Below are 26604 nucleotides of genomic sequence, written 5' to 3' on the forward strand. Positions count from 1 at the left end.
TATATATATATATATATATATATATATATATATATATATATATATATATATATATATATATATATATATATATATATATCTTACTTGCCAATTGATGTAATATATTTACAAGTAATAAATTATTCTTGTTCCTGTAAAAGAATGTTGGGATGGTTTGCCAAAAAGTATCGTTACAATTGTGGAAACAAGGGAGAGATGTCAATAGCTTAGGAGGTGTATAATGGTGAGAAGTGCTGTTTGAATGTCACACATATTGAATGCCGGTTCAGTGGTGGTTAAGACTAGCACCTTTATTGGGTTTTCTTTTATCTTTGAGTTGCACCATCATTTTACACACCCTTCCCTGAAGCTGCATGGTGTCATGATGTTGATGGGCCAGATGTTGCCAATATTGGAGGTTCCTCCTTCATGGCTAAGAACAGAAGGTGCTGAAAAGTAAATTATCATGAACCACATCTGCTGCCCAACCTTTCTTGATGGCTGAAAGACAAGGGACAAACGGGAGAGGAGTCTAAAGAGTTTTTGGCTCAAAGACGATGTGCCACCATTTTTTCCTATTTCCCATGTGAGGAGTCTGGCAATTGAGAGATCAGACGGAGATGGGCACTGATTATGCTGCCAGACGTGCCTGGTGCTGGGGGAAGCGCTGAAGTATGGAATTGCTGACCCCACCTTACAGCCAAGAGGATACCATAACACTGCAAGCCAACCAGGCCTTTTTTTTTTTTTTTTTTTTTTTTTTGTATACCTTGGTCGAGGCTCGTATGAGAGCTAACACACAACTCACAGCAATGAGGCATGAGACAAGAGGGGCGGGAGTGGAAGGGACAAAACATTGGGGAACAGACACAGGTGAAATGTGGAAGGGAGAGGGATGGGGATGGGACGGGGAACATGGCGAGGGGAAGATGGACATTAAAGGGACTTTCAGGAAGGAAAGCAGGAGAATTGAAGGAAGTGGGCTTGGGTGGATTATCGGGGGTAGAAAAGATCGAGGATTTGGATGGGGGAAGATAAGAGGTGGTGGTGAACAGCTGTTTTGAAAGCCTGGAGGGAAGAATGGGAAAGAATAGAGTGAGGAAGTTTATTCCAAAGGCGGGAAAAAAGAGGAATGAAAGAGTGAAGATGAGCAGTGATTCGTGATTTTGGTAGTTTTACCAGAAGGGGGTTGTTGGCGGACCTTGAGCGCCCTGTGGAAATGTGGTGGGGACAAATCGCAGAGAGAGCAGGGGGGCAAGGCTGGAGAGGAGTCGGTAGAAGACAGAAAGACCACCGACCAACCTGCGGTGATTGAGTGAGAGGCCCAAAGACTCAGCTTCATTGCGGGAGATGCCAATGATCTTAAAAGCCCTGGTTTCGACAGCGTGAAGTCGAGAAAGGTGGGAGGCAGGAGCACCAGCCCAGAGGGGAGAGCAGTACTCCATCAGGCTACGGACAAAAGCTTTGTAAGTGGTCAGGAGCTCAAGAGGGCCGAGGAAGGACTTTGCACGACGGAGGATTCCCAGTCGGCGACTGGCTTTTGAGGCAAGGTTGGAAATGTGACTTTCCCAGGAAAGGTCATGGCAGATAGTGAGACCCAGAAGCTTGAAAGAAACGACTTCTTCCAGAGGATTGTTGAGAAAGTGGATGGGGGGGTTTTGTAAACGGTCCTTTCGAAGAGACATAGTGAGAGTGTGAGATTTGTCTGGATTGAAAGACATGTTCCACGTGTTGGACCAGTTTGTGATTTTATCCAGATCTGCAGTGAGCGAAGAAGCTGCTGCTTGCCGGTCTGAGGGATGACAGATGGTACGGCAGAGGGTGGAGTCATCGGCAAAGAGAAATAGAGGATTTTCCAGAGAGTCCGAGAGATCATTGATGAAAACCAGAAAAAGAACAGGGCCCAGAACGCTACCTTGAGGAACTCCAGCCTGCACAGGAAGAGGGGATGAAAGAACTCCATTTAGGGCCACACGTTGACTGCGACAGGAGAGGAAGTCTGCGAGCCATGAGTGGAGATGGCCTTGAATACCATGGGAAGAGAGTTTGGTGAGTAGGACAGGGTGCCAGACTGTGTCAAAAGCACGTGATATGTCCAGGGATACGGCTCGGATTTCCTGTCTGGCATTGAGGACCTCCATCCATTGATGGGAGAGCAGTAGCAGCATATCTAGGGTAGAGTGACCTGGTCTGTAACCAAATTGATGATTGGAAATCAAGCCATTGGAGAAGAGGAAGGATTTCATGTCTGAAGCGATGATGGATTCCATAACCTTGCTGATGATTGGGAGAAGGCTGATTGGTCTATAGTTACAGGGATCTGTTTTTGCACCTTTTTTATGCAGGGCAGTGATGTTAGCAGATTTCCAAGCAGATGGCAGATGACCTTGGGAAAATGAGAGGGTGAATAGAACAGAGAGAGGGTGAGCAAGAGCAGAAGAGCAGGCTTTGAGGACACGTGGGCTGATGCCGTCTGGACCGGTTGCAGAATCTGACTCGAGGTTTGAAAGCAAGCTCTCCACCTTGTCAGGAGAAAAGGATACAGAGTCCAGGGACAGTTGGGTGCGACTGGGTAAAGTGGGTAGAGATAGTGATGGGTTTAGGACACAAGATTTAGCTGCAAACACCGAGTTTAGACATTCAGCTTTATCACGTGTGGAATCAGCAGTGCGGCCATTTGAGGTAAGAGAGGGGATGGAGGGGGAACATACACCAGAAACAGATTTGATTAAACGCCACCAGGATTTTGAGGAGGGAGAGAGGTTTGAGAGTTCAGACTTGAGATGAGAAAGATGTTGTTTTCTGGCTCTCCTGAGGGTAGCTACACACTTGTTCCGAGCTTTGTGGAAAGAACTGAGATTGCCCTCAGTTGGGTTTGCTTTCCATGAGGCAAAGGCAAGTTGTTTCAGGACAACTGCCTCACCACAAGCTTCAGTAAACCAAGGGCGGGAGGAAGGGTAAGACAACTGAACACGAGAGGGGATAAATCTGTGCATGAGGGAGAGCAAGTTTCTTTGAAAGAATTCCCAGGATGAGTTGATGTTTGAGAAAGTAGTGATAGGAGACCAGTCTGTAAGTTTGATGGCTGCTCGGAGACCCTGCCAGTCGGCTTGAGTGAAATGCCAGACTCGACGGCGGTGAGGTGGTTCTCTGATAACAGCCAGAGAGATGTCCACTTTAACAAGGACGTGGTCAGAAGATCCGATTGGAGCGAAGGAAGAGCAGCAGATATTGTCAGGGAAATTTGTCAAAATCAGATCCAGAAGAGATGGAGGCCTGATCCAAAATCCTTTATTTCTCCTTTTCATTTACCTTAATTTGCCTGCTGCATTTTATTTATTTTCAACACCTTCCTTGCCCAAGTTAGATGTCTAAATGTGTCAACGTGTAGGCCTTCATGGATTGTTCTGTGGCCGCTGCATGTGAAAGGGAGAAGTCATTTTAGCAAAGTGTTATCTATTTATTTTGCCTATATTGCTTATGAATTATTTCATTAAAGCTTGTATAAGGAAGCCATTGTTGCCACTGAAGTCGTACCACGGGACAGGCCTCCTGCACATATAAAACTGGCCCGATAACATAATAAAAATGGCACGTGACCAGCTACCAAAAGGTAGCTTTGCCCCCCTATTCTCCCATGCATTTGTGCCATCTTCCAATACCACTCAGCTGGCTTGCCAGCTTTAGCCCCACACGCTGGACACGACCCAAGGTCCCTGTCCTTACACCTCCTTCACAAGTGGGACTGGGACTGTATAGGACCCAGGGTCGTTGATGCCACCACCTGTAACAGTGGTGTAAGGAGCGGGATAAGGATCCGAGAGAAGTGGAGTACACCCTGTGCTGTTACAATTGGCTGTCAGAGATGTTGTTAAGAACTCAAACAGAATCCAAATGTTTGAAATTTGTTAACAGACACTGGAAACGACTTCTTGAATTGGCGAAGTAACTGAGTTTGATAATAAAAACGTGATGGAAGATCATCACTTTCACAGGAGAGGAAGGAGTAGTCGAAAAAAGGGAATGAGAGGTGGTTTTGGTGCATGGCAGGAATGCCCAGACCATGCCGTTTATGGGGAGTATAACAAGCAGACAACAGGGTAGAGTTGGAATGATGATCAATGTGAGGAGAATACCCACCCATGTGATAGAGCAGGAGTGGTGAGACACCGAGGCCATTATTAAGCGGCTATTCCAGGACAATCTGTCACCAGCTAGTGCGGTTGATCGGAAGACTGTGCAGGGGGGTATAAATCAAGGAGAGGAAGGAAATGGTTAAGAAATGAGAATGGAAATTGTATGAGAGGTTCAATAGCAGCAGACATTGAAATGAAGAAAAATTTGAGAGGGAGGAAATGGCAAGGAAACGAGAATGGGAATTGTATGAGAGGTTAAATAAGGAAGAATGGAAACTCCAAAAAACAGAAGAGACGAGGCATTGCAACAGGTAGAATGATGGAGAAATAATGCATGGAAGAGAAAAAGGAGATTGAAGAAGTACAAAAAGAAAGATGAAGTGTTGCAGCAGGTAAAACAAATGGAAAATAATTGTATGAAAGTCAAAAAAGGAGACAGAGAAACAAAAAGAGAGTCTTCGGAGGATCGTGGAAGAAAGTGTCACCCAGAATTGGCAAAACATGAATATCATTCAGCAGAAAGTCCATGAAGTGGAGGATAGGAAAAGAATCGAGATAATGTGAGCCTTTCAAGAGTCAATAGGTCGATGGTCAAGGCCACAAGTCATGTTTTCTTCCAATTGACCTGATATTTGAATCGGGTTTGCCTATTGTTACTGACCCGTATTCGAGGTCAAAAGTGTCATTTTTCATCCGATTGACTTGAAATTAACGGTTCGGCATATTGGGTCACTGAATTAGTTCACCGATGAAAATCTAGAAGCACTGGTTTGAAGTCCAAAGAGCAAGGTTGCAGCAACCGATTTTGCAGCGACTCAGCGACGGTCTCTGACTCAGCAACGGTCTATTTTCTCAAACTACTCGACCAAGGACCATAAAAGCATATCATTATAAAAGTCTTTGGCCGAGGAGTTCTGAGTTGTATATATTTTTTTCGTTACTAATGACCTCATACATTTAAATATATATTTAGCTTATTTATCTGCTATTTTTTTTTTTTACTTAAGAATTGTGAGATGACTGACTATAGTGGGATTGTGAATTAAAGGGTTGTTTATTTATTTACGTTTAACATTGTTCTTAACGAACATGAACAACATTGTGAAGAATGGGAAGAAAAGGAGGACTTGCTGTTGGGAGGGAGGGGTTCATGACTTGGGAGAGGAGGGTTGAGGATCACAACTTCTGACTGCTGTGCCCACTCAAACCAAGCAGACTCGCAAGGAAAGGTTATAAAGAGGAACTTATTTGGTTTAACCAAACTGAAGTTGTTGATTTAATTCTACAATACAAGTAAGGAGATTAAAAAGTCTCACTGTATGAAATAAAACTACAAATGAAAGGCAAATCAATAACAAATACCAAGTTTAATAAATCAAAATGATGAAAAATTGTACATGTAGGATTTGGAGATGGGTTCCTTGGCTATTTCTCGAGAGGAGTGTAGTTCAGGAGTTTCTCTATGAGGTCCACATGGGAGAGTAGCATTCGTCTGCAGCAATACCGCTTCAGACCAAGTGCATCCAAAGCGTCTCTGTAGAGATTAAACAAAAGAACAGATGATTAAAGTCCATTTTTATTTCCCCTCTTATACGACGGTGGTGGTCTGGTAAATTTACTTTCTGGATTAAACTTTGGTTATGATGTGGAGATTAAGATAAAGAAACACAAGCCGGTAGGCGACGAGGGATTCGCTAGGATCGAAGCGCTGGATAGGATGCTTTTCATTCTGACCGATCCACCGACAAAGATTCATTGCCAAAACGTATTGGTTCACATACAATTGTTCCTCTGCCTGGCAAGATTTTTCCTATTGCATATTTTGCCAACTGGACCTCCTCATAAAAAATGACGGTAAAGAGACACCCTATTTTTGAAGGACTACCATTTGAAAAATAATCGGTTTGCTGGTTTGTGCTGTGGAGCCTCACGTTGCAGACACACACACACACACACACACACACACACACACACACACACACACACACACACACACACACACACACACACACACACACACACACACACACACACACACACACACACACACACACACACACACACACACACACACACACACACACACACACACACACAAAACCTGATAAACTTCTCTTTGCTCGTGGTTGACCACACCTCTTGAGCCACACAATATTTTTCATCACCACTCCCACTTTTCATCAACCACGTCCACTTTCCCTAAGCTCCGCCCACTTTCCTCAGCCCCTCATAAAAAATGACGGTGAATAGACACCCGATTTTTGAAGGACTACCATTTGAAAAATAAATCCTCAATCAAAAATCGGCTCGAGTAAAATTTTCTAATTATCTCGAAGTGTTTAATTCCGAAGTCTCGTTTCTGTACATTCAAAACTGAAGGACAAGTATTGAAAATACTGTACGCGGTTTTTCAGCCGCTGCACAGCAACGGGTGGTTGCAAGGCAACGAAATTAAAACGCACACATTCCCAGACCATATGGCACCTGTTGGCAAAGTTTCATCGAAATCGGTTCGCTGGTTCGTGCTGTGGAGCCTCGCATTGCAGACACACACACACACACACACACACACACACACACACACACACACACACACACACACACACACACACACACACACACACACACAGACAGACAAACGGAAAACCCGACAATAAGGGATATCTAGCGAATCCAATCAATTGATCATGCCTCTTCTGGATGTGCCTTCATCCACAGATGTAGAAAGCGACTCTTACAAAAGTGAACTCATTCAACAGAGCAAGTACATAGATGCAGAAATAGAACAAAGTATGTGAATAACTGAGCATATTAATCATGAATTCCAGAGCATTTTCAAGATCCAAAACACAAGCCAGATTCCTGCCAGTGCTGGTGCACAACACTCAACAATCGGCATTGCTAAATGAAGATGGGTGGAACCACCGAATGTGTGCCAATCTTCTTCTTCTTCCACATGCCCCACATGGCTGCAGGTGATACAATTTGCTGGGGGGGGGGCAGCTATGCTGCTGATGCAGTGCCCCCTGCAGGTTAGAGCAGGAATTTAATTTCTTCAGTGCTTGAGGGCTCTTCTGCTCTATGTGAAGGACACCAAGGGCTATTTAAGGTCCACCAACTAAGGGCCGGCAGACGGGACACCCAGTTTAACGTTCATCCGAGAGATGGCACACACATTGATGAACCATCTTTCCCGTGAAATACCGTGACGACAGTTTGTAGCTCAGCTGAGAATGAAACCCAGGCAAGACAACTTACAGGTGAGTGTGTGTACCTCGAGAGTATAAACTATCCTGCCAGCACGTGCTAATGAGGTCATAGAAAGTTTTCAATCAGAAAAAGTGGTGCAGGTGGATTTTTTTTTTTCAACGCAAAAGGATACATGTCTAAAACACTGTCCAACAGAATATCCACCTTCAAGGGGAGAGCAAATGTGAAAATACCATCCACTCTGAAAAATGTAAATTTTACTCTACTTTTGTGTTATTTTACGACGGTTTTAGGTGTACACATAATAGGATGTACAATTGCACATCGGCAAAAAGATTTGCCAACAAAATGTCATGCATAGAGGTTGGCCAGTCAAAGGATAACATGAATGAATAGATACATTACAAGAAGAATACTCATTGCTCCACTTACCCCTCTGTATATTCAGCTTGCAAAAGTCCAAGATAAGCTTCCCACTTGTTTCCCACCACCTTGCCGCACGTGAAACATCGCACGGGGATAATCATGACTGAAGCAAACAGGGGAAGGTAGAAATATGGAGGGAGCATCAAAGCAGAAGCAAACAACCCAAAACATGATGCAGACGCATTGAAATACCACAAAATACAACAACATAACCACACCAAGACAGGTTACACCTTGCTTTGAAAAACCATCTCAAATCGACATTCCTCCATGGGAGGAAAGGAAAGTATTCTCAGGCTAATCACACAGGGGTGTTTCCCTTAGGTTAACCCCATGTTGCCATAATAATCTATATATATCATGGAACAAGTGTTTGTATGTATGTACAGTACTTATATAAAGATTAAACCCACTTTCAAAATGTTCACCTTTTGTTGCATTGTAGCCTGGAACTAAATTACATTAAATCAGACTTTTTCCACCTTTACTTACACATCGTAACCCACAACTTCCAAGTGAAAAGCAAATTCCACAAATTTCAGATAATTAATTAAAAATACAAAACAAGAATATCTTGGTTGGATAAGTGTCCTCCCCCCCCCCATCCTTATAATAGCAATTATAAATTAGCTCAGGTGTAACCAATCACCTTAAAAATCACACATCAAGTTAACTGGTCTCCACCTGTGTTAAATTGTAGTGATTGTGATTATTTCATATTCTCTGCTGGTAGACCATGGGCCAAGCCTCAAAATTCTTCACTTCCGTAGTCTCCACCTGGGGGCTACTTTATTTTGCTCTAAATGATCAATGGACATGTGTGTAAGACCAATGGTGAATGTTCCCATCTCTGAATTTTGAGCATTTTTTCAGAATTCTGATGTAAAGGTGCCAAAATCAGTGCACTTAGCAGACCTCTTTTCTCCAGTGATGATGTCATAGTTGTTCCTTAAATAACCAATCACAGCTGGGGTATTGGGGACCTGAATGTGATTGACCAATCACAGGCCCTGTACTCTGAGTCATAGGCAAGTGCACTGTTCTGCTAGCATGGGAATGCTGCAGCTCTGCAACAGGAATCTTATCGCATATTTTTTGTGCATTTCACCAGTGAGAGGACCAGGAAAAGCAAGAATGATCAGGACATAAAGGTAATTTATTCTGCCATTATATTATGTGTTGATAATAATATAATGATGACTAATGAAATCGGGCTTTGGTTGCAAAAGTGTTGTTAGGCCAGTTTTTTAAATCACAGTCCCATGCATTAATATTTGTCTTGTGATTTGGTTCTTTTAAAATTTGAGTGGGCTTATCAAATTAATTGGTACAAGTCATCCGAAATGTCCAAGAAATAGTAAAATTTCTTGAGCTTAAGTGCAATTTAGATGTTACACATTATATTTAAAGTGTACATTTTGAGTCAATTCCAGTGACTTTGGTACAAATACCACACCTTTTTTTTCTGGACATGCAATGCATATTATTGGCCATATTATAAATAGAGATCGACACCACACATAGGCCTACCTCCATCGCATGTGTGTAATGTAAAAACAATTGCCTCTTGACTTCCAAATTTTGCCTCAAAATTTCACCTTCTCAAAATGTGATATCAATAAACCCAAGTTTTTTCTGAATGGTAACAACATTAAATTTACATTTGGTAATGAAAATCATGAATCAAAATGCAAAAATGAAAATTTTGGAAAATAATTTGGTCAAAGTGTTCTTTTTGAAACTGAGCGAAAAAAGTCAGTTTCACTGCCTGACCCTATACATAACACACGTGTGCCAGTACAAAAAAAAATTGCCATGATTTTGTACAGTTGTCCGTATGTGGTCAATATAGCATAGCATATGCATTAACCACATACGTAGTAGGTGTGATCTACACATCCACGACTGTCAAAGACCGAAAGGTCGTGACCTTACGCCTTTACGGCTATTTTGCTGTATAGCTTATTGGCTATACAACATTACATTACTGTTTCATCACACATAGGCTAGCTTAAGTTCGGGACTTTAGCGTCTCCAGTATTGTAATAATTGCCTCTTGACTTCAACTTTCACATCAAAATTTCACCGTTTCAAAATGTGATATCAATAAGCCCAAGTATTTTCTGAATGGTAACAACATTAAATTTACATTTGGTAGTGAATGCCTCAAAATGCAACAATGAATATTAAAGAAAATAATTTGGTCAAAGGGTTCACTTTTGAAAGGGAGTGAAAAAAATTCCCTTTCACTGCCTGATCCAGATTCCTTACATAACACACACTAGTATGTGTGTGGTACAAAACAAATGACAGGCAATATAGGCAATGCAATAACAGTCCATATTTATAGATTGTCAAATGTTGCATTGCCTTCTGACTGTTAGTGTTAATCAAGAACCGAGCTAACTTTAAATGTTCCCTTGTGTATTTTGCATGTACAAATTGACAAATTTAGTGAAATACCATCTCAATGATAAAGGCAAAGCCAAATTCTATATGTGATGTCATACTGAATGCCTTAAAATAGTGTAGACTTAAAAAAAAAATGACAGCTCGGTCTACGTATAGTTAAGGGGGGAGAAAAAATGAAAAAGTGCCCCTTTTCTGAATAAAAAAGTGGGCATTTAAGGCTTCTAATGTATCCTATTGCCCCCCCCCCCCACCGATAAAACGCAAGGAACGCAAGTCATGAAAATCTTCTCTCCTGAACAGAAGATACCAAAACAATGGGCAAAGTTTTTGGCATGCGATCAGAATAAGGAGAATTTGCTCCAGTTTCTATTCGAACACTGGTGCAACAGTGCATTGGAAATCATTCAGGACATAACCATCATTGTTGGACATGGAAGTGAATGCCACGCTCTTCGTCAGAATGACAAGAAAACTGACCTGGAAGTAATTCCCATCCAATCCTTATACACAAACCAAGAAGAGGCTGACACACGACTTCTAATGCACAGTCAATTTGCAGGCAGATCAACTGATCACGTCATCATCAACAGCCCAGACACAGATGTGTTTGTTTTGTGTGTTGCATTCTGCCAGGATATTGAAGCCAAGCTCTACTTTCACACCGGGAAAGGAAAGAACAAACGCACAATTGATGTTCAGCAAATATTCCATCACTTTGGAAAGGAAGTGTGCTCAGCTCTTGTAGGATTTCACTGCTTCTCTGGTTGTGATTTAGTTAGTGCCCTACATGGCATGGGAAAAGTGAAGGCTGTGAAAATCTTGATGGCAAGTAAAGAGCACTGTTCAACATTTGAGAAGCTGGGTGCAGCTTTTGAGATTCCTGAAACTCTCTATGCAGGACTTGAGGTGTTCACTTGTGTACTCTATGGCCAGACTAACTGCAAAGATGTGAATCATGCCAGGTATCAGATGTTCAAGTCTGGTAGATGTGTAGAGAAGTGCTTACCTCCTAATAAGGACTCGTTGCACAAGCATATACAACGTGCAAACTATCAGGCAGCAATCCATAAGCGATGTCTTGAGACCATGCCCAACATTCCATCTCCAACAAATCATGGATGGAAAGCTGATGGGGATTATTTAGTGGTCGACTGGATGGAGCTACCCCCTGCACCTGCGAGTATCATGGAGTTGTCATACTGCTCATGCAAGAAGATGCAGTGTTCACAGCGTCGATGTTCTTGTTTGGCCAACAAGCTTCCTTGCACAGATTTGTGTTCTTGTGCAGGCTGTGAAAATGTATCAGTTTCAGCAGAAGAACTTGAACACCATGAAATGGATGACCCCGACTCAGAGGATGAGATAGATTTATAGTATCTGTAATGCGTCTTCATCATCCTTCATCATGCAGTGACCATTTTTTGTTTGTTTTTTTGTTTTTGTTTGAGGTTAAATGATTAAGAACATTGTTTCACATTTCAAAGTCTCAATTTAAAAAAAAAAAGTAGAGCTATGTAGTCTGGATTTCATATTGATATTCAAATGGATGAACAAATAACCAAGAGTACAAAAATGTTGAAAAGTATGATGTTGCTATAAAGATTTGACTGAATATCACCATACTAATGACTATCCAGTGGATGCTTAAATCCAACACTGCAGTCTTGGGAGGGGGGGGGGAGCTGGGTATGGTAATTCTGGTCACTTGTTTTTCATTTTTAAGTACTTAATGCATAATAAGTGGCCATGCGGCTCATTTTTTTACGTGGAGACACGACATTGCCTTTAAGGATTGCAATTCAGCAAATATCTATGAATGTACACATGATGTGTTTGCATTTTCGATGAAATATCCAAGCTTATACATTTTATGCATATTCCACAAAAAATATGAATTGTTCATTATCTTTTTTCTCGGTGATTATTCATCTTTTGATTTTGAAGTTTTGTAATTTGATTAATATTTATGTAACTTTGGAAAGTGATATTCTTAACTGTATATGATGTGTAACACTTTGTTCTGTTACCAACTTTGTTTTTTTTTTTTGTAAACATTTACCAGACTTGAATATCTTACACCTAACATAATTCACATTGCAGTTAGTCTGTTTATAGAGTGTACAAGTGAACATCTCCAGTGGTGCTTTGTTCATATGGCTTCATCTTCAATTCCATGCATTTCAATATCAAATTTGTCAATTATTACTTTAATCATTATAGATAAACATTCATGATAACAGTAGGATATACAGACTGTCTATGTCATTATCTTTGGGAGAGACTAATTTTGATACATTTCATTGAAATTCTTAGATTTAAATAAATATATTCTATTTCACTGAAACACACCTAAATTCATATGGTTTTAGCTATAATTTCATGCATTTGAATTCCAAATGGGTTCATGGTTACTTTTATTATAATCGATTACATTCATTAATGTAAGGATGGTAATGGAGGGATACAGTTTGTCTCTGGGGAAGCCTAGTGCTATTGCATGTCATCAGAAATCTGTAACCTTAAAAAGAGATATCCCTAACCGTATGTGATGTGTAACACTTTGTTTTGTGACCAACTTAGTATGCATTTTTTTTGTTGGACAAATATGCAAGTTACCTGCACTATGTTAATGATCATAGAAACGAAATTATTGATTTTATTCGTCGGGTTTACTTGAATTACGTTGAGCAGAAAAGATGATAGGATAGGCCATGAAAGCCTTGTGATAAAAGTGTGTGACAGATTAGAAGACTGATGAACATATTGGAATTTGTTAAGAATGAACTTGTGCACTTGTTATTCAACAAAGAACTGATGTGTACAATAGATGCATGATTTTTGATACATTTGCAAGTTATTCAAAATACATGGAAGTCATATTTTAAACTACAGACTTTTATGATCTCATTTCACATGTTGCCCTACCAATGTGTAAAAAAATATGATTTAGTTTATGGTTTGTGGACACAATACCTTTTAGATATGTATCTTAAATTTAATGCTCATGAACATGTTTGTATGAAAAAAAGAGGCAAATTTACCCCAGCATCCTCTTTGATTTTTGAAGAAATTTGCACATTTGTTGTTGCAGGTACATATATATTTGCGACTATAATATTTCAGATGTAGGAATTTGCTGAAAACAAACATACATTTTACTTGACATGAAAATCATTCATATTTGTGTTTTCTAATTGATATTAGCTTTAATTTAAGCATATATTTCAGCTTTTAAGTATTAATCAAAACCATTAACTTGAAGATCATTAATGACTAACATAATCACATCAGGACCTCATAGAATTGATAAAAACAGATTAATTGTGTAAATGACCAGTTACAACCTCAATAATGCTTATAAATGTTCTGAGAAATTATACGTAATGCAATATTGTACAAATATTGGAGGTTTTGAAATAATATGTATTGTGATGCACTATATAATACATTGTAAAAGTATGCATCCTTAATTGAATAACATTATAAATTGGTTAGTTCATGCTTCAGGTTGTAATAAAGCTACCAGTCAAGACACAAAATGTAATTAATTGTACTATTGTTATTTTGTATGAATACATACAAGATGTGAGAAGAGAGTGATATTAAAAAGAGACAAAGGAGAAAGAACGAAAGGGGAGGGGAGTGAGAGGGAATGGAGGGGAAAAGAAAGTGCCTGTGTATGAGGTTTTCTGAGAATGAAAAGTGGGAAACATTTCGTAATGAAATAGGAGGATAAGCAAATAATAAGTATGGTAGGTGGGATAGAAGTTGTTTCAAACAAATATTGGCACAGTGAACAGTCAGAGATGTAAAATAAATTAGGGGCATTTTTTTTTCTTTAGAAATGAAAGTACATGGCAATGTGAAGTTTGCATTTTTAACTTTCTTATGAAAAGATGATGGCAGAGGTATTCCGATTTTTTACTACCTGCTCAAAACTGTGCTTATTTGACCATTTATACTTCCTGTATTTCATTATGTCAAAAGATACTAAAAACACAATCTTCTCAGCATTTAACAATGTTGTGGATGTGTTTTCATGCAAGGAGTCCTCTAAAAGTATTTCTGCTGTCCATTTGATATATTTCAGTGCTCTTAAACCCACAGAAAATGCCTATATGTCTCCGTTGCTAGGGTAAAACTACCATAGCAACCATTTTTTATGTATTTCTTTGTTTTGGTTAAATTCTTAGTAACACACACTTTTTGATATTGGGAACAATTGATTTTGGGTTTAGATATATATGAGGAATATATATCAGAAGGTTTCAGGTAGCCCCCAAGAGGAGACTACAGAAATCAAAAACCAAGCAGAAATATTGGGTATGGCCCATGGTCTATGGGTAGTGCACTTCACAGCAAAGACTCGACCATGAGCACCAAGGAGCTTTCAAAAGACCTCCGGGATAAAGTTGTGGAAAGGCACAGATCAGGGGATGTATATAAAAAATATTTCAAAGGCCTTGAATATCCCTTGGAGCACAGTCAAGACAATCATATTAAGAAGTGGAAGGTGTATGGTACTACCAAGACCCTGCCTAGATCAGGCCGTCCCTCCAAACCAGAAGACCAAGCAAGGAGACTGATCAGAGAGGCCACCAAAAGGCCAATGGCAACTTTAAAAGAGCTACATGCCTTTATGACAAAGACTGGTCACTGTGTGCACGTGACAACAATATCTCAAACATTCCACAAGTCTGGCCTGTACGGTGTGGTGGCAAGAAGGAAGTCATTACTCAAGAAAGCAAACCTTGAGTCCCATTCGAGGTATGCAAAAAAAAAAAAAACACTCTGGAGATTCTGAAGCCATGTGACAAAGTTTTTTGGTATGATGAAACCAAGATGGAACTTTTTGTTCTAACTGCAAAACATTACGTTTGGTGCAAACTCAACACAGCACATCAACCAAAGAACACCATCCCGACTGTGACGCACGGTGGTGGCAGCATCATGTTATGGGAATTTTTCTAATCAGCAGGGACTGGGGCACTAGTCAGGATAGAAGTGAAAATGGATGGAGCAAAATACAGAAAAATACTCGAGGAAAACCTGCTCCCCTCTGCACGTAAGCTGAAATTGGGACAGAAGTCGGGATAAACCGAAGCACACAGCCAAAGCTACATTGGCTTGGCTAAGGAACAAAAAGGTAAATGTCATTGAGTGGCCCAGTCAGAGCCCCGACCTAAATCCAATTGAAAATCTGTGGCATGACTTGAAGATTGCTGTCCTTCAACACTCGCCACATAACTTGACCGAGCTTGAACAGTCTTGTACAGAAGAATGGGGAAATAGAAGTGGAAAATCGATATAACGCTCACCGGTGGGTCCAAAGCGACTAGGGCGTTATAAATGATACAGCGCTATACTGATGCAGTGAAAAATATTTTATATCACATCCAAACCAGAGCCAAAACACGTGGACATGTACGTCCGCCATCTTGGATTGTTGGGGTTGATGACGAAGCGGTCAAGTTATTTTCTTTTCTTTTAACCAAGAAATAAACACAGGAATTGAATGCATATAGAATATATTTTATTTTTTTTATGTACAATCGAAAATTACTTACAAAATAAAAAAATACAAAATGTACATTATCACATAAATCGGTAAAATATTTTACGCTTCCTTAATCACAAAACGGATACGGAATTTATATCTTGAAGAATTCGGAATTTATTTCTTGAAGAAATCGGTGATCTTGGTTGGTTTCATGGATGCTCTTGAGAGTCTTCGGGTGTCATCCAGAAGGATTTTAACCTGGTGTATCTTCAAACAAAGATTGGGGCATTCCTGCTCATCCAAGGACTCCAACCAACGAAGACCATAAAGGAAAGACTGTTCAGCTTTGGGGTGGAGAGGCTGGGGGAGAGGTTCAACTGGTGCCTCTTCTTCTTCCGACTCCTCTAGGGGTTCCTCTTCCTCTCCAGTTGACAGCTGTTCTTCTCTGAGCAGTTCTTCAGCCAGGTCTCTTTCTTCTTCATCAACCCAGGCCTGGAGAGCATCAAGAGCTGATGTGCCAGGGGCGAGGTTGAGGGCCGTGATGGCAGACCTGCCCACCTCCTCCTTGGAGAACCCATTGAAGTCTTCTTCATTATCAGACTTGGGAGGACCTAGGCCTTTCCTCCAGCAGTTAATCATGGTGTTCTTGGTGACCTTCTCCCAGGCTGACCCTGCAAACTCCATCGTCTTCTTGACGTCCATGGCCTTGAGGAAGACGGTCATCTCTTTCTGCTCCCTGGCCATAGCTTCGCATAATTGATCTTTGTAGAATAGCTTAAAACAGTTGATGACCCCCTGGTCCAAAGGCTGGATCTTGCTGGTGGTGTTCTTGGGCATAAAGGAAGCGAAGATCTTCCCATCCTTGGACTTTAAGATGTCTCCTGATGGATGAGATGGGGCGTTGTCAATGAGGAGGATAGCTTTCTCTTCTTGCCCAAGCTTTCTCAGGTGCTTCCGCACAGCAGGGCAGAACCTCTGGAAGAACCAGTCCTTGAAACAGGCTCCCGTCACCCAAGCCATCCTGGTGTTGGTGTAAATGCAGGGAAGGAGGGATCTGTTGACATGGTGTAGACACCTGGGGTTTAGTGACTTCCCTACGACCAACAGGGTCATCTTCAGAGACCCTGACCTGTTGGCACAGAGAAGGAGGCTGACTTTGTCCTTTGGCTTCTTGTGTCCAGTCTTTCTTGATGAGTTGTCATCCAGGTCCATAGTTCTGTCTGGAGGGGTCTTGTAGTACAGACCAGTTTCATCTGCATTGAAAACCTGGTCTTCTATGAAGTTGTTGTCTTTGATTAGTTCATTGAAGACAGAGAGGTACTTCTTGGCAGATTCAAGGTCTGCAGACTTGGCCTCTCCATGTTGTTGGTTCATGTGGACCCCATGTCGATCCTGCCAGCGTTGCAGCCACCCCCAGGTTAAGCTGTAGTCAGCATCTTCACCTCTCTCTTCCTTGTGAAGATCCTTGTTGATCTTCTTGGCCTGATGAAGGAGGATGGTGCCTGAGATGGGTATGTCAAGCTCTCTAGACTTGCAGAACCAATTGAATAGTTCCTGGTCCAACTCCTGATCCCTCCCAAGCTTGACCCTCTTCCTCTTCATCCCTTCATTGGAGTTGACAGTGACGATGAAGCTCTTGATGTTCTCTTCATCCTTCAACCATCCTCTTAGAGTTGAACCGGCGATGACTGTATCCTTGCTGATGGTCGCTTGAGTTTCACCATTCCGTATCCGTTTAATTATGTGTGGCTTCTCCTCTATGGAATAACACTTCCGCTTCGGCATGGCGGCGCTGAACTGAACAGAGCAAACAAAACTAACAAATTTGAAGATTTCTCGGCTGGTAGGTGATGAAGATGTCGAAGAACTGGTACAGGAGATGTAACGGGAGCTTAGATTTAAGTTGTTGACAACTCTTCCAAAAGGATGTCGGCGGTAGAGCACGCGAACATTAGTTAATCTTGTACAGTAAAGTACTGTACTTAAGTTGTGTACTGTGTTGCATGGTGTTAGAAGGCAACATGAACGTGAGTTACAGGAGATACGGATGCTATGATGATTTGAATTGAATTGATTTTGTTCATCTCAGCTTCGCCATTTATAAGGGAAAGGTGCGAGAAGATGACAGCTCATGAGTATTTTCACACCACATGTCAACTCAACACAGGGTGATGACAGCTTGAATTTTTTTCGCCACTTAGCGCTATTTTGGACTAACTTTGTCTCTATTTTCTCACTTTTTTGCCTTTAAACATGAAATAGTAGTATTTTTGGGGGTCCAAGGTGAATGAGCGTTATATCAGTACAAGTGCTATAACGCTTAGCGTTATATCGATTTTCCACTGTATTACCCAATTAAGGTGTGCAAAGTTGGTAGAGACCTATCTCAACACTCGCAGCTGTAATTGTTGGTCAATGGTGCTTCCACCGAGTATTAACCTCAGGGGGGTGGACACTTATCCACCCAAGATATTCTAGTTTTGTATTTTTAATAAATTTTCTGAAATTTGTCGAATTTGTTTTTCACTTGGAGGTTGTGGGTTACGATGTATAAACAAAGGTGGATAAAGTCATATTTAATGAAATTTAATTCCAGGTTATAAGGCAGCAAAAGGTGAAAAATTAGAAAGGAGGTGTGTACACTTTCTAGAGGCACTGTACGTATGGTTAGACAGCAATTGTAATCTGAAAGAAATCATATGTCTGCCATTTTGATGCTGTGATAAACCTCTTCCGTAGTGTTCATATTTACAATCGCCATGCTCCTTCTCCCCATACGTTTTCCGTTCGGTGAAAAACAACCCAAGTGACTGTTAAAAGGATCATCAAATATCGAAAGATGTCATGCATCTTGTTGAGGCAACACCACATAGAGGCCTCAGGTGTCAGCCTATGGGCCAGTACAATTGCAATTATCTGGGCTGTATAACCACATATGTATTATACATGCACCTAAGTAGTAGGCAGGTTTTGGCTTCATATACGTAACATGGATTATGTTTATTACCCTGTGCAAGCGAAGCGAAAAGTGGGGTTAAGCAATTGGTTCATGCCTGTCTGTCCGTCTTATCAGTTTATGATCGAGAAATAACTTTTTTAAATTCAATGTTATATTTTGAACCAGAATCAAAAAACAAGCCTGCCGTTTAACACTACTTTGTCTGAATTCATCCTGACTGCACATGCGCAGAGAGAGGAGTGCGATATTTTTTTTCTATTATCCTGTCTTTCTTTGATTGCCATACAGACAATTAAAAATCATTCAAAACAGGAAACTTTGTTTTCCAAGTTGTTACAAAGGACACGAACAACAGGCACGAAGAACAAATGTAACCTGTTGGATGGGGCGATATAATATACAATGGGTAAAGTGGTGGTAAAACATTACCTTCCCAACAGTAGTTCAAGCAGGAATTTGTAAATTTGCCATGGAGCGAGAGCTGGCAATGTGACAAAATTACAAATTCCTGCCTGAACTACTGCTGGGAAGGTAATGGAAATCCACCCTGTATAACCCTTTCTCGGGAAGCTACTCCGGCAGCACAGACGCTCAGTAACGAGTATGGTACATCAAATATCAAATAAAAGTAACTGAATTAGCGAATGTGAAAAAAAAAAACTGAAAAGGAAATTAAAGCTGTTTAAAAAGGACAGAGCACGGACGTATCGAGAGGGGGGGGGGCGAGAGAGGGGGGCGAGAGAGGGGAAGGGGGCGAGGGGGGGCAAGAGAGTGGAGTGGGGACACGACAAACAAGACAAATCCGCTTCAGAAAACTCTGATTTATAAGGTGGAAACGAGGAGCTCAGATTTCATCACGCATGCAAAAAAACACCCGAATTGGAAGTCAATGATAGCCAACCTATGGTTGTTTGTCCGTGCTCCATCCTTTTTAAATGCTAAGTGTCAACAAAGTAAGCAGCACATACCATCTATTAAGTCTTTGATATGACTGTCGAGGTTCGAACCACCGACCTCCCAGGCTCAGAGTGGATGATCTAACCATTACACAGAGTATGATAAGATGATTGTGATCGTGTAATGAACCTCATCGAGTTATATATGTACAGACACCAAACTGAACCACTGGCCAGGAACCAAGATTGTGTGGACTGTGTGAAGTGCTTTGTAACCAAATTCTTCATGTTGGAGCAACTACATTTTGCTTTTCTCTCTCAGACAAACTGAACATGAGGGGGCACCTCTAAAAACAAGGGAGAGAGAAAAAACACAAACTCTGAGGTCCTGCTACGAAGAAATGCCACTCTTTATAGGATCGCATTGTAAATGATGATGTAATTGGAGGCCAACATTGAAAATGGGATGAGAGGGTAAGCTTGGACCATTGTGCTGTTTCGCAAAGACTTTGTACACAATTGTCAGAGCATGATCGAGCAATACTTTCATTGCTCCTCTCATCACCACTGGTGTCAGGCATGGACATTACATGGTATGACGGTATATTCAAGGGGGGGGGGGGGAGCGAGGGAGAGAGATGCTCAAAATGGAATACATTTGAAAAACGCTTTTAAAAATTGAATTAATTTATATGATATTGTTGTGGTTGACCAAATTCGCAAACCACCATTCAGGTCCCTTAGGTGAGATATCTCTGTAAGTATATGTGTAGTTAGGCCCAAACCCGTTGTTTCAAGGGAATAAATGTCATTCAGTCGGGCTGCGACTCTTCAGGATAGCCGTTTTTCTTTTACTATCTTTATTTTGGACCAGCCGCCATTACTACCACCACCAACCACAACGCCGCTTCACAACAACAACCACCAACCACAACGCCGCTTCACAACAACAACCACCAACCACAACGCCGCTTCACAACAACAACCACCAACCACAACGCCGCTTCACAACAACAGCCACGACCTTTACCGTCACAACTCGCCACCATCGCATCACCGTCATTCCCACGCCACTTGTGGGCGCCGATGCTGGACTCGTGTAGGGCGCGCACCGAGCAGCGTATTCAAAAACATCACAGACTTTCCGCAGAAAAACGGATCAAAAACGACTCACGCCCACTTCTGTTCCGTCCTATCGGTGAGCGAGGGGCGATTTGGCCCCGCCTCCAGGGCGTTGGAGGGCGGTCGCTATATGCAAATTCATGGATCAAAAAGCATTCACGCCCACTTTTCCTCGGTCCAATGGGGAGCCAGTTAGAGAGGTGAAGGGTCGGAGGCAAAGGGTCAAGGGTGAAAGAGCGAAGCCACGGGGCTTATATAAACGGCTGCGTTCGTCAGTAAAGTTGAGAGTTGTGCGGAGTTCAAGAGAGTCGTCGGTGGAGCTGGAAAGAAGTGGGAGAAGTCAAGAGTGAAGAGTTGGGACGAGCCAAGAGAGGAGACGGAGAGGGCGAGTAGACGGAGCTGTGGAGAGGTGGCGGCGGCGAAAACGGACGAGGGGGTGCTCGCGTCGGTGCTGGGAGCTGCAGAGGGAGAGGCCAGCAACGCGACCGAGGTGGAGGAGGAGACGCTCGCCACAGGACCCGAGACAGGGTGATATCCTCCTTCCCCCGAGCATCAGCAACCCCCTCCTGTTTCCCCCCACGCTGAGATAGTGCGACAAAGGGGGCCCCTTTCCCACCCCCTACCAGACACTGTCCGCGAGGCCCGCGGAGTTTAGGCACCACCGCCACTTCGCGTCTCATCATCAGACGGGTAGGCCCGACCCGGTCTCGGCCCCAGGCCCGCCTCATCCTTGAGGGTGGTTCTTTTTCTTTTGTTTTGGGTACATGTGTTGTCGGCGCCGTCTGTGAAGTAAAATTGTATAAGTGTTGCCGTGTGCTCGGTAGTCGGATAGATCTGCATTGTTGCATTTGCTTTTTGTGTAATATTGCATTGTCTTCTTCTTTTACATGTGCTTTTGGTGGAATTGTATATGTGTGCTATACATATATATGTGTGTGTGCTAACAAATCGCGAAATAAATGTGCTTCATGTTGAACTGTTTTCCCGCTTCGCTTCGTCTTTTCTTTCATTGAATCTCCATCTTGCTTCACGTAAAGGGTTGGTCGTGGGCTAAAACGCCCGATAATTAATCGAACCGTCGAGGCCGACGAATAACACCGCTCGGTTATCCCGATAGTACGGAACGGGTCGCTTAAAGTGGCCCGTGTCCGAAGTCGACCTGCGGCGAGGTGCGATCGCCCGGTCTACCCTCCGTGTGGGTACTTAGGTAGGTCGAATTTGGCGAGCAACCCTATCCCACGCGGGGGCCGATTGGCACGATCGTGGTGAGGCCGAAAGGTCCACCCGTGACTGGTTCCCGGCGTTAGTCCGAGAGGGTCACGACTGGATTGTCCGTCCGGTGGGCGACGTGCCGCGATTCGAGTTACGTGGCCGTTCGCACGCCGGCGGGCGCGAATCCGCAACACTGGTGTCAGGTCGTGCGATATAAACTCATCGCCCTACTCACGGCACTGGTATCGGAGAACGGGAAAACGGGCTCTCCTGTCTCCAGCTAAATTCACGGGAATCGGTCCAGGGGTGAGAGAAGCGACCCCCGATTCCCACCAAATTACGAGCGAGCTAAATTATCGCTTTACGAGAAGCAAGATGGCGTCTCAAGGCGAGCGGGTGCCGGGTGGATTAGGTATGTGTAATAGTAATGTAGAATCCATGGCTCAGGATGAAATCCCCGTGCAGGAAATGTTGGTTGTACAGGAAAACGAACTCGCCCAACTGAACCCAGAGCCCGAAATGGGTGCGGCAGCGGCCGCGGTGTATGACACCTCCCCTCCCCCTCTCCACCAAAACCCTTCCCCAACCCCTGCCGAAAACGGCTCACCCAAGCGCACCCGACATGGCCCAGCTATTCACCATGCTGGCAAAAATGAATGCGGAAATGACAGCGAAGATGAATGCGAACATGAACAAGCAAATGGACGAAGTGAAAACGAGGATGGATGCGAATACACAACAAATAAATGCGGATATGAAGGACGAAATGAAAGGCATGAACAAGCAAATAAACGGAATGGAAGCAAACATGAAGGAGGAAACGAAAAAGCTGCGGGGTGAGACGCAGAACATGGGCCGATGCCTGCAGGCGGGCATGAAGGCCGTGACCAGGGAGATAAAAATGGCGACTCCACGTGTGGGAGCGAACGAGCTGGAAGGGGGTGCAACGGCTGTCGGGCCCGCAGTGGAGGCGGGTGAAAAAATAATTCGGGGGACGTGTTGGGCGAGGGTCGTGACGGAAAAAGTGACGGTAACCGAGAGGGACAAACTAATTGGGGTGACGGAGACGTGCACGAGGGAGATAACAAGGGAAGAGACGGAAATAATAGTTGAGACAATGGAGGTAAAGGGTGAAGAGGTGACTGAGTTGGCAGAGACACGGGAGATGGGAACGATAGAGGGAAGACTGCACGATGAAGACGGGGTAAGTGACGCATACACACACACGGAGGTAGTGGAGGACAATGGGGGTGAGCTGGTGGACTGGGTGGAGGCCTGGTGCGAGCAGCGGGATAGCCTCCTCCAGGAACGAGGGGAGGGAGTATGCCCCCTTGAGGCGAGTCACGACCAGGTGAGTTCGGTCGTGTCGAGCGAGGTTGAGGGGAGGAGTGCTGCGGACAGGTGCACGGAGAGCTTGGGGGGTATAGAGGCCCCGGAGACCCTTGTGGGGACTCGAATCCCCAGTGTGGTTGTCCCTGTGTGTGTGGTGCAAGGTGTGAGTGCCCCCGCGTGTGTGAGTGAGGGACGGTGTGTGGATGAAACACCGCGGTTGAGTGCCCCCGCGTGTGTGAGTGAGGCACCGCGGGTGAGTGCCCCCGCGTGTGTGGGTGAGGCACCGTGTGTGAGTGAGGCCGTGTGTGTGGATGAAACGGCCAGTGTGGATGAGGCACCGCGGGTGAGTGCCCCCGCATGCGAGTGAGGGACGGTGTGTGGATGAGGCACCGCGGGTGAGTGCCCCCGCGTGTGTGAGTGAGGCATGAGTGAATGGAGCACCACGTGTGAGTGGTATGGTTTATGCAAGGGAGACCGTGTGTATGAGAGAGCGGTATGTGAGGGAGATGTCGGTTGGCATGCGGGAGCACGCAGCCGCGTCTCCCGGTGTGAATGTAATGGAATGGAGTGTGAGCGTCGTAACACGCGGGAGTGCGTGTGTGGAATGGCGACGACGGCGACATGTGAGGAAAGAAAGCCGAGTAGCGGCTGTAGTTGTTTCGGGGACCGTGCCGGGTTCACCCAGCAGTGAGCACGAGGCCCGTGCTGTGCAACGCACGAGGCCCCCACGTGCTCGCTTGCGAGAGTGAAGTCCCGGTCCGGAAACGCACGCGGTGGATTTGCCGATCCCGCGGACGGACAAAGTTTAGGCAGGATTACGGATTTGGACCGGACGGGTTCTCCACGCGATCGTGTGTGTTGAGCTCCAACGGGCAAAGCACATGTGTTCGCGTGGGAAACCCCTCGAGACGTGGGGCTTGTGTTTTTTTTTTTATGCGCACGGTGATGTCATGGCTGCACGTGGGGTTGGAATCCGGCAGGAGGGGTATCCCTGCCGGATGGTACCGTCCAAGGAGGGACGAGGTACACGTGCAGCTGCATGACGTCATGGGCAGGTGCAAAGTGCGCGAGCTCTGAGTTGCCGCGCTGGTGCTGCGCATGTAAAGAAAAAAAAAAAAAAAAAGAAAAGAAGCAAGCCTCATTTTCGGGTGCACAGGATTCCTGGGCAAGGGGTGGAAGACCCCCTTGATTAGGGCACAGGATGGAAACTAGTTAGGGGGAAGGGTTAGCTTAGCTAGACCGACTTCATGGGGCAGGGGTAAGTCCTCATGGAGTCCGTGGAATGGATTAGTTAGAGGGATTGTAGCCAGATTTAAGTTGGGAAAGTTATTTTTGAGTTAGGAGACAGTGACAGACTTGTGGATGTGTAGAGTTGACGTAGTTTAGCTACGTAGGTTAAAAGGAACGTGCTGTAGTTTAAGGGACGACGTGGGAGCACAAGTTAGTTAGGGGATGTAGTTAGAAGGACGGCAGAGTTCAGCAGTGAGTGTGTTGAAGAGTTGTTGGTGAGTGAAGTGGAAGCATGTGCTTGGTGAGTGAGTGAGGCCAGCGGGTCTGTGTGAGTGGAGCGAATTGGGAATGCATGGTGCGATGAGTGATTGGGGGGAGGAGTGACTCCCGCCCAAGGGACCCCGGGGTCAGTATAAAGTGAGTTAGGGGGTTAGTCAAATTTACAAAATGGAGGTCGTTTTGTTGTTGGTGTGAGTGTAGGCTCGAAACCCATTTGGGGGGGTGCAGGAGCCCTGTTGACGGGCTGGGAGCGTGGCTGCGAAAGGTGAGTATCGCTGAGCGGGTACCCCGGGCACCAGGCTAGTCGGCCGTGGTAGGCCAAGGGCCCATGGGGGGCCAGGATAGCGTAGTGGGCACGGGTGCGCCTGCTTGGTGCGGGGGCCCGGGGCGCCATTAGCCGCGTGGGCAGTGTTGTGGGCACGGGTGACCCTCGGAAAGGGGCCTGGGAAGCCAGCCTGCCACGTGTGCGTTTCAGGGGAGGTGCCATGGGGGGAACTCCCCGGTGTTAGGGAGCTGGTAGGCTCGGAGGCAGTGTAGTGCCCGGGGGTGCCATAGCGGGAGATTCGGCAGAGGGTCGTGCCTGCCAAAGGGAGCCACGTGTCCCAGCCATGAGACCGTGTGAGGGCACGGAGAGAAAATTGGGGGGCGAGGCCCGAAATTGTAAGGACACCAACACAGGCGACGGGAATCTGGGTTTATAGAACCAATAGTTTAAGCGAGAGGCGCTTGTTGAAAGCCCCTGGGTAGTTTAACAGTTAAATGGATAGGGTAGAATAGGAAGTGTACCCCTCCGCACCATCCATCCCCTCGCTCTCGTTGTGGGCCGCTGGACCCACTTTGGTTATAGATCGCTGAAGTCTGGGGAGGCCATCCTGAGGCTTCGTTGGGCCTCGGCACAGGACGTTAGCTCTCCCTTATTCCCCTCCGGGAAGGGAACGTAGGGGTTGGGAGTAGGCTAGGTGACAGGATAGGTTAGCCGAACAAGGACGATAAAGGGGGTTAGGGGACGATTTATAGTGGGGAAGTAAACATAAAAACAACAACAAAAAAAAAAATAAGTTGGGGCTAAATTGGGGTTTGACAAATTAAGGGAGTGGGTATGTACAGTGACAGGCAAAGGCGATAGGTGGGAGGGAGACAGGTAGGTAGGTCCGAGCCCGCCTTCCAAGTGGCCAGCACCACCGCACTCCCTCCACCAACCTCCACGGAACGGCAAAGGCTGGCCAACTTCATCGGCAGCTGTTGTTTTGCTGCAAGGCATGTGCCGGCTGGATCGTCTGCAGCTGCTGTGCTGCAAGGCCTGTGCCGGCCCACTTCATCTATCGGCTGGCCGTGTTTTTCTTCAAGGCCTGTGCCGGCCAGTTCATCTGCCGGCTGTGTTTGCCTGCAGCGGCCTTCTTCTGCGGGCTGTGTTTGCCTGCTGCCTTTGCCATGCCATGCCCACTGCCCCTGTTCACCAGCCCCGTTCAATTTTTGCTTTGCCCCCCCCCTGTTCATTGCCATGTGCGCCAGGATCAAGGCAACAGTTTGCAAGCTGCGAGAACTGCCCTGTTGGCAGCTACAACACGGGCCTGCAGTGGCGGCCCGTGCACCGTGTTTGCGTTCCTCCATTCATCCATCCATTCGTTGTGTTCATTGCGTGTGCCACTTGAGCTGGCACGGAGACTGCATTTGTGCAGCCCATGCAACGTTGTGGTTCACTGCGTTCAGTTCAAACCATTCATTGTGTTCATTGCGTGTGCCACTTGAGCTGGCACGGAGACTGCATTTGTGCAGCCCATGCACCGTTGTGGTTCACTGCGTTCAGTTCAAAAGGGAAGGCCTTGGACTGCGTGTGAGCAGCCGGCCACGTTCCCTATCACCTGCATTGTTTTGAGCCAGAGACGGCATGCGAGCAGCCTGGCTCCCTGT

General features: G+C 44.7%; 2 protein-coding genes across 5 annotated transcripts in view; one reads left to right on the forward strand and one right to left on the reverse strand.

The window, feature by feature from the left end:
* The window catches only part of LOC147030662 (DNA-directed RNA polymerases I, II, and III subunit RPABC5), a 36357-nt gene that overhangs the window by 3837 nt on the left and 5916 nt on the right, over window positions 1–26604 (reverse strand). For 2 of the 4 annotated variants that reach the window (XM_085874914.1, XM_085874915.1), the window contains exons 1-2: window positions 7758–7854; window positions 5513–5649 (exon numbers count right to left, since the gene is read on the reverse strand). In XM_085874914.1, coding sequence (XP_085731040.1) covers window positions 5541–5649; window positions 7758–7852 — 204 coding nt within the window. In that variant the 5' untranslated portion in view covers window positions 7853–7854 and the 3' untranslated portion in view covers window positions 5513–5540. Of the gene's footprint in view, window positions 1–5463; window positions 5650–7757; window positions 7855–26604 lie in introns of those variants that run through there. The other 2 variants (XM_085874916.1, XM_085874917.1) reach the window with 1 other exon arrangement.
* LOC147030663 (uncharacterized) lies at window positions 10434–11537 on the forward strand. Its single transcript, XM_085874913.1, has one exon. The coding sequence runs from the start codon at window positions 10440–10442 to the stop codon at window positions 11535–11537; it is 1098 nt and encodes a 365-aa protein (XP_085731039.1). The 5' UTR covers window positions 10434–10439.

The sequence above is a fragment of the Eptatretus burgeri genome, chromosome 3, assembly GCF_056783735.1.
Source record: "Eptatretus burgeri isolate ZD-2024b chromosome 3, Ebu_testis_v1, whole genome shotgun sequence".
NCBI classification, from domain to species: Eukaryota; Metazoa; Chordata; class Myxini; order Myxiniformes; family Myxinidae; genus Eptatretus; species Eptatretus burgeri.